We start from the raw sequence: 12728 nt of genomic DNA, 5'->3' as shown, positions 1-12728 counted from the left end.
TCTAAAGGTTCAGTAAACTAATCCTTTTTAAACATTTAGAAATTTCATCTCTTTTGAGTGAAGTGTAATTGTGCGATCCTTTAGCAGTGCATTGGTACATCTCGGACATCTCTCGGACAGTGACGCTTAAGAACAGGCATGCTATCAGAACTTCAAACTCTCAGGTAAGGAACTTTATATATTTTTATATATCTATCTATATATATGCATGCACATAATTTTTCTGGCCTACTCTTTTCATCTCTAGCCCAAGCGAAAGCAGTCTGTTATGTTCACGATTGCTAACACACCAAAGAGGTAGTTTTCTGCAGCGTGGCCTCAGGCTCTGTAAGGACGCCTGTAAATCTCCCACAGTAGGCAGTCGTGCCCTGCGGCCTGCGGCGAGCAACGCTAACAGCAGATCTCCGCTCTCTCTGAGAAAATGTCTTCGCAACAAGTCTCCAAAAAAGCTACAGACAGCCTGACCCACCGCTGGAGTTGATAACTGCTGTCATCATAAACCAGACTTAGCTTGAGCTGGGAGTTTGACTGGTATTAGACTAATGCATGGTGAATAAGCACAATTTCTAGGTTAAAAGAGTGTTTTGTGTGTGTTTAGGGAGAGCAGTAGAACTATCATCTTTCTTTACTTTACTTTACTTTTAGTCATTTAGCAGACACTTTTATCCAAAGTGACTTACAAATAAAAAAATGTTTAAAAGCTAAAACTCTATAAATACTATATATATACACACATTTAAGAAAATAAAATAAATTAAATAAAAATGACAAATGCATACAACAACATTTCAAAACTAAACATTTAAATGAAAACAAAACAAAATAAAGCTAAAAACAATTCAAAATATTAAAAGAACAAAAGGTATGAGTATAATAATGATTCTAACATAACACTAAGCCAAACACAAAAAAAAACAACTGCATATGTGTACGTACAGCCACACACATATACATATACATGTACATATATATAAATACATTAAATACATATATATATATATATATATATATATCTTTCCTGACTGTATCTGCTGTTATGTGGCAATACACTTTAGTATTGTGTTCCATGAACTTTCTGAAACTCATTTCTTTCTCCACAGGTGAAGTCCTGGATTATTTGTGGACAGAACCTGGATTTATTTGTATTTATTATTTTTGTTTGTTTTTCTGTTTACTTTATACTTGATTGAACTATTGTTTTGGATGAACGTATTGGAAATAAAAGATTTTTGTAATTTACTTTGTAGTGTTTTTGAGGGTTCAGATTCACTGTTAACCATCCAAAAAAAATAAATAATAATAATTATTATTATAATAATAAATAACCTCTGTATGTAGGCCTATTTTAGTTTCTATGGGGTATAATGTTTTACAGATGCATTCCATTTTAATGTAGGGTTATTCTTTGTCTTTCTTCGATTATATTAATATATTTATACATTTTTATTTTAGTTATTATAAATATATTATGCATTTTCATGCATTAATTTCACAATATTTTTTCCACAGAAGTTAAAATTATGGCGATAAATTGATTGCTCCATCATGCTGCCACAGTACATTTATGCCAAGCTTTATTATATTAAATATGAAACTTTTTTTTAACAAAAACTACAATTGTTTTTTTTTTTTACAAAAACGCGCCGTCGTTACGCAAGCGTCAGACGTATAAACGACGTCACGGATGTGAAAACGCGGAAGTGCACTTGCACTAAGGCCGCGGCTTCAACGGGTGACATTTCTGTGGACGTTTTAAACTTGTTTTGAGGCGACATATCCACCGAACTGACTTTGAATAAAGTCGGGTTAAGGCTAAAGCGCTTCCTACATGTTTTGGGTAAGTTTTTGTCGCTTTAATTCACGCTTAAATTATTGATATAGCTCAAATCATTTCTCAGGCGACGAATTTCCCTATTGTGCGATAAAAGGTTATAATCGATGTTTATTCTGTTTGTTAGGTAGAAGCTGTGCTGTAATCGGTTTGTAAGGAGTTTATAACCATCATCATGAGTCATTTTGGGGACAATAGCGATTCTGAAGTGGATCGGTAAGTGTCTTGAGGTTTTCACGGTTCGTTCTTGTTCAACCGGCCTGTTTTCCTTCCTTAGTTCTGCCAAACCAGCTTAGTTTGGTTACTTGAGACTCCAGCCAGACCGGGTCTGCAGAGCAAGTGAAAGAAACTACTAAGAATGCCCTAAAATCAAAATAAATTAAACGACAAGAAAGAATACACACGTTGCACATAGTGAGTAACTATAGCAGGTTATGAGTGACACCATAATATTAATAAATAGACGTGTAAATGTGGTGTAATAGTTAAGGTTTGCATCTTAAATCACCATAAAATGAATGCAGAGATGTTCAAGGTCATGTCAGGACGGATTAGTTTAATTTGAGCAGTAGACTAGTTCGTATAATTTTTGTTTCTGTCGTTTCTGTTTCTAAAATTGTAATTCAAACATCTCTTAACAGCGTTCTTGCTTTATATAAACATTTTAGTGCAAGTTTTGTTTGTATAATTCCATTTGAAACCAACAAACCTACATGTTCCTCTATTTTTGGAAATATGAGAAGATGCTCTTTATCAACCTGATGTTCAAAGATCATCAGGATTGGGAGTATTATGAGTTAGACACCTAATCTGACTCATCAAATATCAAGCCACTTTGTTGATCGGAAAACTTTTTTTTTTTTCTTCTTCTTTTTGGTTTTTGGGATTGAAATGCAATATGCATTTAAAGAAGCTGAGTCTTTGCTAGTTTAGACGGCTGATGACCTGCTCAGGTTGGTCCAGGCTTGCATGAGCACTGGTATGAATATGAAGATCTTGCTTTTGATTTTTAAGCATATTAGATTCCAGACTGTGTAGTGTTTCGAGTTCTGCTGTTTGAATTTTGGCCTCTGTTTTTGCATGTAAAAAAAAGTCTGTTTTTGAGCTTTGTTTGAAGACTGCTTGGACGAGTTTCCATTTGTTGAAAGGTCTTCAAAGTAGACGCATGCTTTGTTTCAGCTGCTGTCATTGTCTTTCGGTTCTAATGTTAACATTGTTTTGAGGATCATGATGGACCGGCCGCCAAGCAGTTACGGCTCCATGCAAAGTGACGATCATGAAGACGAAGAAGATGATGACTTTGAAAAACTTCCGCTCAAACAAGCAACAAGGTATGCTAATATACAAATACACACACACACAAAAAAGCATTGGAGTCTCATTCTATTAATAATAATAATGATAAATCATTATGCAACAGATTGGATATGACATGCTTGACAAATTGTCAAACATGACAAAACTACAAATGACAATAATTAAGGGTGGATCTTGCCAGTTTTTAAACTCAGTACCTGAGAACTCAAATTATGTCACTTCCTTTTAATTTTTTCTGTTCAAATTGGTGGTTCATTATTGTTTTGAGGTAAATAAGTGATTTGAGAAGTTATTTTAATGTAACTATTTTTTTGTTTTGTTGTTGAAAGACGTCTCTTATGCTCAGCAAGGCTGCATTTATTTAATCAAAAATATAGTTATAGCAATATTGTGAAATATTGAAATAAATTGTAAAAATTTAAATTAAAAACCTTTTTTTTCTATTCGAATTTTTAAAAATGTAATTTATTCGTGTTGCAGAGCTGAATTTTCAGCATCATTACTCCTGAATTTTTATGACATTTAAAAAACTTTTTGAAGATACACATCACATTAATTTTTTAGTCTTAACTATTTTAGTGCACTTCATCAAATGTTGCAGGCATAAGTCACTCATTTCATGGTTCATTTATGTATTTTATATCATGCATGTGCATTTTCAGGGTCAGTCTTCATCGCCCAGATTCGCCAGAGACTGCGATTACTGAATGTACGAACACAAACCAGTCCAGCATATACAAAGATGGACTGGTCCTGAGACAACCCATCATGCACATAGGAGAATCTCCTGCCCTACACGGGTATCTACATGCACAATGCACTCATACATCTCAATGTCTCTGAAGTCATGAGGTTCATTTTCACATTTCCTGTCATTCAGCATTAACAGAGAGCCCTCGATCGTGGAGCCGTCTGAGCTGCAGAGCGACATATGGACAGAAGCAGCGATGGATGAAGAGCCGAATGACAGAGACGCGGAGATGAATGAGAGAGACACGCAGGAGCAGCAGAATGAAAACGCTACAATGGAGGTGCAGGTGGAGCAGGCAGAGGCGACGGCAGAAGAGGATGATTTTGATGAAATTGTTGTACATTATGAAGAAATGAAAGATCCTCCTCCTCCTCCTCCGGAAGGCGTTGGTCTGCAGTTTCAACACACACACAGCTCCCTCACACTGCGCCATGCGTTAAAGGTCAGTAGTAGGGGTGGGAATCTTTAGTCACCTCACTATCCAATCCGATTCTGATTCTGGGAGTCACGATCTGATTCCAGAACAATTCTTGATCTACTTTTTCCCCCCCTTATTAATTAATTAGTTTGCCGACTTGAGAATCTTAAAATCCTTACATTTACATATCCTTACATAAGTAATTAAGTACTTTTAAAAAAATAATTAAAACAGTTGTATGTTAAGAATTTTAAGCTAATATAACTTCAAAACATACAAGCAAGTAGCAAACAATAAAGAGGAGCATAGAAACATATTACAAACAAAGAGTGCTTTCAGTATTTAAGATTATTTGAACATTTTCCATTCAAGAACTGTGAGTGAATTTTTTTTTTTTTTTTGCATCTTTACTGTTGTTTTTTGCTATGACATCATAGACACCGGGAGATCTATTAAGCTGCATTCACGCACGGTTCTCTCTTGAAATATAAGAAGTAATGTGGTTTGTCCTGTCCGTTTAATCCCTTAAGACAGTGTTTCTCAACCAGGGGTCCGTGGACACCTAGAGGTCCTTGACGTAAGGCCAGGGGGTCCGTATAAAGTATGAATTTTTGTATAAATTTTGTATATTTTGACATGAAAAATCCAATATAGCTGATGATATGGCCAAATACTGGACAAGTCAACTAACTTGAATTATACTTGACTGCATTTAGTCCTCACAAAGACACAAATAATACACAGATGAGTCAATTTTGTTCTGGGGGGTCCTTGAGGATGGTTCTGAATTGGACTGGGGTCCGGTACGCCAAAAGGTTGAGATTCACTGCCTTAAGACATAACTGGCTGTGTTTACATTACTTTTGCGTCATAAAACCATTTTGAGACGCAAGCGCATTAAACCACTACACGGAGTCGCGCACAGCCGCATGCGTGAGCAGTCTTCACAAACAAAGCGCGCGTCAGCATTTGAAATTTAAAAGCAGCCTTCTGTTAGTGAGGTTCATATTTTAAATATATAAAAGTCCACTGCATTCCAAACCATATAAATTATGACTTCGTAGAGCATTTGTAAGGAAAATACAGACGGGCGAGACCGCACAATTCAAGTGTAACATTCAGTGTAACGCGCGTCTCTCACAGCGCATCCTGTGCAATGTGATATTTCAGTTTTTCTTTTTTAATAAATCTGCAAAAATGTCAACAATCCTGTGTTTTTCTGTCAATATGGGGTGCTGTGTGTACATTAATGAGGAAAAAAAAATAACTTAAATGATTTTAGCAAATGGCTGCAATATAACAAAGAGTGAAAAATTTAAGGGGGTCTGAATACTTTCCGTACCCACTGTGTATATATATATATATATATATACGTACAGCTTTTATGGTTCATATAGTATGATACAATGGGAGTATGGATCTCATAATTGGCAAGGAAAAAACGCTCAATTTTTTTGTTTCAGAGGCCCAAGCTGAGCAAAATACACAATTTGGTGCAGATATTTAATATGTAATGAGATCTTGATAACAGTATAGAATATTTGATAGCGATTTAACGATTCACTCAACTCATACAATTCATGATACTGATTTCAAGATACAATTTTATCACAGTTTTTTTTTTTTTTTAACAAAATGCGATTTAAGACAATTTATAAATGAAAAGGTGCCCGTTTTTTTTGCTTGGACCAAATGCTGCACATTTCTTTGTGAAATTGAAATATGTCAAATAACAAAACTGAGTTGAAATTTTAAAATGAACCCCAAATCAAATAAATAACAAAAATAAAAGAATCTCTTCATATAAACAAACTAAGGTTTTTCCTGTGCTCTTTCCATTTAAAATTAGAGGCAACCACTGGATTTTAATCACGATCCAAACAAAGATGCTGCATACATTCAGCATGAGCGTTTTTTTTCATTTAAATTAGATTTTATAATTTTGAAATTTGAAGCAAAAACAGAATGTGTTGTCTTTTTTAGTTTTGTGAAACTATACTACATAAAACCTGTCTGAATGAAACAAAAACAGCAGATGGGCTGAATGAGATGCAGATTCACTATGACAGGTCAGCATTTGAAATTGAAAGCAGCCTTCTGTTAGTGAGGTTCATATTTTAAATATATGTCCACTGCATTCCAAACCACACAAATTATGACTTCGTAGAGCATTTGTAAGGAAAATACAGACGGGCGTGAAGTGTAACATCAAACAAAGCACGCGTCTCTCACAGCGCATCCTGTGCAATGAAGCCCGCGAATGTCCTTGTAATTTGCTTTAACCTTTACGAACTTTATGAAAGATTATTTTACGGAAGGTTCGAGTGGCATAAATTATGACTTCGTAGAGCCTTTGTAAGGAAAATACCGACGGGCGAGACCGCACTCTTCAAGTGTAACGTCAAACAAAGCGCGCATCTCTCACAGCGCTTCCGGTGCAATGAAGCCCGCGAATGTGCTTGTAATCAGCTTCAACCTTTCCAAACTTTATGAAAGATTATTTAACGGAGGGTTCGAGTGGTGTGTGTGAGGAATTGGAAGCAAGCAGAATACGGGTGTTTCTAAAGCAAACTCAGCGTCATCGCGCATCTGGTTAAAAACTAAGCTCGAAATCGTTGGAGAGAGAATTGCGATGGATCGATTTTTTTCTCCCACCCCTAGTCAGTAGATGTTTTTGTGTTTCTGTTGAAAACCGTAGAGGAAACTTTGAGAAGCTTAAAGCCTGACATATGAAATAATAGTCAGAAAAATATATTTTTTTGAAATGGAACAATTTATTGAACCTTTTAGATTAATATATATATATATATATATATATATATATATATATATATTCACTCAACTCATACAATTCATGATACTGATTTCAAGATACAATTTTATCACAGTTTTTTTTTTTTTTTAACAAAATGCGATTTAAGACAATTTATAAATGAAAAGGTGCCCGTTTTTTTTGCTTGGACCAAATGCTGCACATTTCTTTGTGAAATTGAAATATGTCAAATAACAAAACTGAGTTGAAATTTTAAAATGAACCCCAAATCAAATAAATAACAAAAATAAAAGAATCTCTTCATATAAACAAACTAAGGTTTTTCCTGTGCTCTTTCCATTTAAAATTAGAGGCAACCACTGGATTTTAATCACGATCCAAACAAAGATGCTGCATACATTCAGCATGAGCGTTTTTTTTCATTTAAATTAGATTTTATAATTTTGAAATTTGAAGCAAAAACAGAATGTGTTGTCTTTTTTAGTTTTGTGAAACTATACTACATAAAACCTGTCTGAATGAAACAAAAACAGCAGATGGGCTGAATGAGATGCAGATTCACTATGACAGCAGGAGGCGCTTATTGAACAGCAGAAATACAGCGTTTCCTTGGTTACTGCTTTAAACAGCAGAGCTGCGCTTATAAACACTATTTTAAATGCATTATACAGAGGCAAGATGAAAAGATAATACCATCTACACTTTTCTGAAGATAGCCAGTTCCCCTCAGAGATACATTAATATAAACTCCTACCGCCAGTTGTATCACGATTAACATCTCAACCGATTTGAATCGTCACACATTTGTATTGATTTTCAACCGGCTCGGGGTGCATCGTTACATTCCTATAAAGTGATACAAATATCAGTTGTCACTCTATATCTCCCAATACTATGTCTTAGTAAGATATTTAGATGGTTAGCTTGATGATCAAAACATATAATGCAATGCAATACAATGATGACTGAGAGATGTACAAATAAACGTTCCTCAAAAGCCTGATGATCATAATAGATACATTTTAACATGATTTTCTAAAAAAATGAAGTATGGATAATCAAGTAAAACTAAGTTGCTTCAGTCCAGTTAGTGTTCATCTTGATATATTACTAGCAATATCAAAGTTATTCTTTTTAAAAATCAGTAAAGATCTCTCAGACGACAGAAGGCATGGAGTAGATTGTGTGCAACAGGTTTAACAGCAAAGTTTTGATCATGTTGATCATTTTACGTGTAATTTTAGAGAGCAAGGTGGCCAAAAGGGTTATTTCTATATAAACCTAAACTTGATATAGGTTTGTTCATGTTTCTTTGTCTTTCTGTCTCATTCAGCAAATGGTGGGGTGTCTTTCCCAGCTCCATCCAGGAGAGATCGCCTATTTTAAGCGTTGTCTGAGCATTCACTGCAGATTCAAGAAGAACTACTCGACAATTGCGGATCTTAATGACCCGCTGGATGTGATCGATAAAATGATCGAGGTCTGCGGGCTGGGAGAAGCTCTGCATCTCACCATACGATCCCTCGAAAACGTCAGAAAGGACAATCTGGCCAATTTCCTAAGGAAGACCTGTAGAAGAGGTACAGCAGCTTCACACATCACAAAAAAGAAAACTAATTATCATGATTCAATTAGTGCTGGGCAGTTTGACCAAAAATCTACATCAGTTTTTTTTTTTAGGATTTTGACAGATTCACGGTTTATCAAGTTTTTTTCCCTTGACTGTGCCTTAATATGAATCAGAATGCATGAAACGGTTGCAGAACCACTGCATTTTAATCACAGTCCAAGCATGCTGCATGAGCAGTTTTTGTTTTAAAGTAGATTGTATAATTTCACAATTTAAAGCTGAATGGTCTACATAAAACACATCTGCACAAAACAAAAACAGCAGATGGGATGAATGAGACGCAGATTCACTCTCTGACAGCAGGTGATGCTTATGGAACAGCAGCAATACAGTTTTTTCTTGGTTACCACTGTATCAAAGCAGCTCTGCGCTTATAAATACTACTTTAAAGGGATAGTACACCCAAAAATGAAAATTACCCCATAATTTACTCACCCTCAAGCCATCCTAGGTGTATATGACTGACTTCTTTCAGACAAATCCAATCGGAGTTATATTAAAAATGTCCTGGCTCTTCCCAGGTTTATAATGGCAGTGGGCGGATGTTTCTGTTAAACAGTCCAAAAGAAGTCCAATAAAGCGCATCCATCCGTAATCAAAAGTGCCTCACACGGCTCCAGGGGGTGAATAAAGGCCTCCTGTAGCGAAATATTGATGTATTTTTAAAGTCGATTTTTTTTTCCACGTTTAAAATCATTAAGATGATGATAATATAGATAAGACTAATATTGTGTGTATATATATTAGGGCTGTCAACGTTAAGGCATGCGATTAATTTTACAATCCTTAACGCGTTAAAATGATTTTACGCAAAATTACTGAAGCACAATTTCTATTCTATCCCCAATTTTGCTTCTCTGCTTGCGATCAGATCATTTTAAGCCGCTAAAGTTTTCAGTCCAATGATCCAGTAAGCGAATGCATTCAAACAATCCGTCCAAAACAGCGCTAATATAAAGGAAACCAGGCTGATTACATCAGAGATTGCAGAGAGAACAGAGACTCGCGTTGCGTTTTCAGTGAATTATTCATTCCAGTGTGTTTCGCTTTTAAACACGAGCTCACGTCACACGTGCTGTGAGAAGTACAGACTGAACGGATTGTCAACACATCCCACTGCTGTATGGCCAGATGAGACGCAAACTACGGTTTCTCGATTTGATAACCAGTCTCACTAATAAAGTTTTGATGGATGAAGACTGCAATCAAGGTAAAGATGATTGCGGTGGCGTACAGGAGTCGTACAGTAAGCAAGCGTGAGTCCGTTATAATAATGCATGTATGAGTGCTCTTGACGCACTGATCGCACATTGCATTTATGCACAGGCAGAGACATTTCCATACATTCACGTTGTTTCCACACGCATTCGCGATAATGTCTTGATTTGTCATGTGTATGTTGCGGTTTAGTTATTCTGAATGGATCTGTGTACTGTAGTAGATTTATGCAGTCAGCAGGCGGTTGGTTTAGGTTTTTTTTGGCATCTCCATGTGGTCCTGTTTGGTATCACAACTTGGCTTCTCTAAAATGTAAAAAAGCTGTTGCACGTTGCTGTTGCTGTTGCACTGTACACATACTATACAATTCAGATTTTTTTTGTGCATTTTTTTTTCTTTCATATGTGCTTATATGGGCTCCTTATATCATTTGGTTCTTTGGTGTCCTTTTGGAGTTCTTTTGAAGTCCTTTTTTGGAAAGACATCTACATTTATCTTCAAAAAAGCTTGCAGAAAATACAGATTTTTGAGGATCACCCTTCGATCTTTTGGTTTACTTTGCTGAATATAGCAAATGATGACAAAATAAACATTTGAAACAAGATAAATGGTCTATGCTTGATTTCATGAAGTGTGCGATTAATCGCGATTAATCACAGAAAAAGGGTGTGATTAATTAGATAAAAAAATGTAATCTATTGACAGCCCCTAAACATTTTTGTGATATCTATTATTGATCAACTTTTCAAAGATTTAAAAAAAATATTTTCTTATGTTTAAAATTAGTTTGAATTACGTTGTAAAAGTTTTGTCTGCTTTAGCAAAAATAAAACACTTTATAGTCTCTTTTGCTCATCTAGGCTGGAATAAAATGTAATTTATTCCTGTGATGTATTTAGTATAGAATGTGGTGTAAAAATAAACCTGGTAAAAGAACTTCCTTGTCTGCATCTTAAGTTCCTGATTTTCTTTTCTTGTTTCGTTTCTTTCTAGCTGTGTTACTGCATGACCTGAAAATAGCCTACGACAGGCGCTATTACACTCTGTACGAAGGCCGATGTCGTCCAGGTCAGCAGCGCTACATCAGCGACGTCTATGTCGAACCCGTAACAGTCATCAAAGGCAGCAGGGAGCCCATCAACCTCGAGAATGAGGTCTACCGGATACCATATACGATCGAGGAGACCCAAATCAAGGCCGCCGACATCTTTCGGCCCTTTCCTCACGAACAGAAACCAATCCGTACGGTCATGATGACGGGAATTCCCTCCTGCGGTCTAACGGTAGCTGTGAACAAGTTCATCGTTGATTGGATGGAGGAAAAAAACAATCAGGATTTTCAATTTGTGTTCCCTTTGCCGTTGAAGGAGTTGCACTTTAGGAAAGCTGGAAATCCGAGCTTCCTAGACATGCTAGGCAAATGTTTCGCAGAAGCTAACGACATTAAATTCATAGAGAAGCCAGATTGCTTGAGTCTCTTCATTATGGAGGCTGTAGAAGTTTGCAAACACAACCTGGACTTCAAAAACAACGAAGTTATCTCAAGCGCCAGGACGAAAGCGCCATTAGACGCCCTTCTCACCAGCTTAATAAAAGGCACGTTGCTTCCGAACGCCCGAGTTTGGATCACCAGCCACGTCACTGCCGCCCACCGAATTCCTCCGCAGCTAATCGACAGGCATGTAGAGTTAAGAGGATTCACAGATGAAAAGAAGGAAGAGTACTTCACCAAGAGAACCACCGACCCTGAGATCGGGAGGAAGGTTTATAACCACATGAAACGCTCCAAAGCCCTTGAGATCATCTGCCACATTCCTCTCTTCAGCTGGATGGTGACGTTCATCTTCGAACGAGGGTTTCGAGATTCCGAATACGGCAAACACCCACCTGGCATCACAGCGTTTTATTCGCAGTTCATCATCGTGCAGATGAACCGCTCGTTTGAGAAGTACCGTGGCTGCAGCGTTGAGGCGCAGAAGTGGCAGGATGAAGATAAGTCGTTTATTGATATGATGGGGAAAATGTCATATCGGATGATTCTAGATGGACGGGACTGGTTTACGGTGGAAGATTTGACCTCCGTTAACCTGACGTATGAAGATTTGCGCACTCGGGATGAATTAACCACTGAGGTCAAACGAAGAAACGAAGACTTTCATACGTGGGTCTTCAAGTTTGTTCACATTACGGTTCAGGAATACATGGCCGCTATGTATGTGTATGTGGCGTTTAGGAAACACGGCAAAAATGTGATCGAACCAAGCAAAATGTCTTGGTTTCAGGGTGCAAACAAGGAACGGCCTATGATTGAACTGTTCCGTCCTGCCATAGACCGTGCGTTGGCATCTACAAATGGTCATCTGGACATGTTCCTGCGGTTCCTGATCGGATTGGTGACTCCAGGAACTGAGAATCACCTGCGCGGATACCAGCTCTGTCACTACCACCCCAAAGCCAAAGGCACAGAGGATGTGGTCAAATACATCAACAAAAAAATGAGAGAAAACATTCATCCAGACAGGAGAAGAAATCTGGAGTTGTGTCTGGTGGAGCTGGAGGAAGGCAAAGAGGGAAGATGAGGAGAAACAAAGCAAGGCAGTGTTTAATCTGTTAGGCGGGACTGTGAAACACTAAACTAAATGCAGCGTCCCGCAGGAGCGACTGTTGAAGTTAAAGGGATGGTTCACGCTGTCATGATTTACACTAGGGTTGTCACGATACCGTAAATACACTGTGTGTGTGTGTGTGTGTGTGTGTGTGTGTGTGTGTGTGTGTGTGTGTGTGTGTGTG

At 37.2% G+C, this 12728-nt stretch overlaps 1 protein-coding gene across 1 annotated transcript; it reads left to right on the top strand.

Moving 5' to 3' along the window:
• The first annotated feature begins 1700 nt into the window (after positions 1–1700).
• LOC107669926 (protein NLRC3-like) lies at positions 1701–12712 on the top strand. Its single transcript, XM_016462359.1, has 7 exons — positions 1701–1837; positions 1959–2047; positions 3055–3162; positions 3811–3948; positions 4029–4341; positions 8424–8670; positions 10932–12712. The coding sequence occupies exons 2-7, from the start codon at positions 2007–2009 to the stop codon at positions 12515–12517; spliced, it is 2433 nt and encodes an 810-aa protein (XP_016317845.1). The 5' UTR covers positions 1701–1837; positions 1959–2006; the 3' UTR covers positions 12518–12712.
• The last annotated feature ends 16 nt before the right edge of the window (positions 12713–12728 follow it).

The sequence above is a fragment of the Sinocyclocheilus anshuiensis genome, unplaced genomic scaffold (genome assembly GCF_001515605.1).
Source record: "Sinocyclocheilus anshuiensis isolate Anshui unplaced genomic scaffold, SAMN03320099.WGS_v1.1 scaffold272, whole genome shotgun sequence".
In the NCBI taxonomy this organism is placed as follows: domain Eukaryota; kingdom Metazoa; phylum Chordata; class Actinopteri; order Cypriniformes; family Cyprinidae; genus Sinocyclocheilus; species Sinocyclocheilus anshuiensis.
This window is presented reverse-complemented; position numbering and strand designations above follow the sequence as displayed.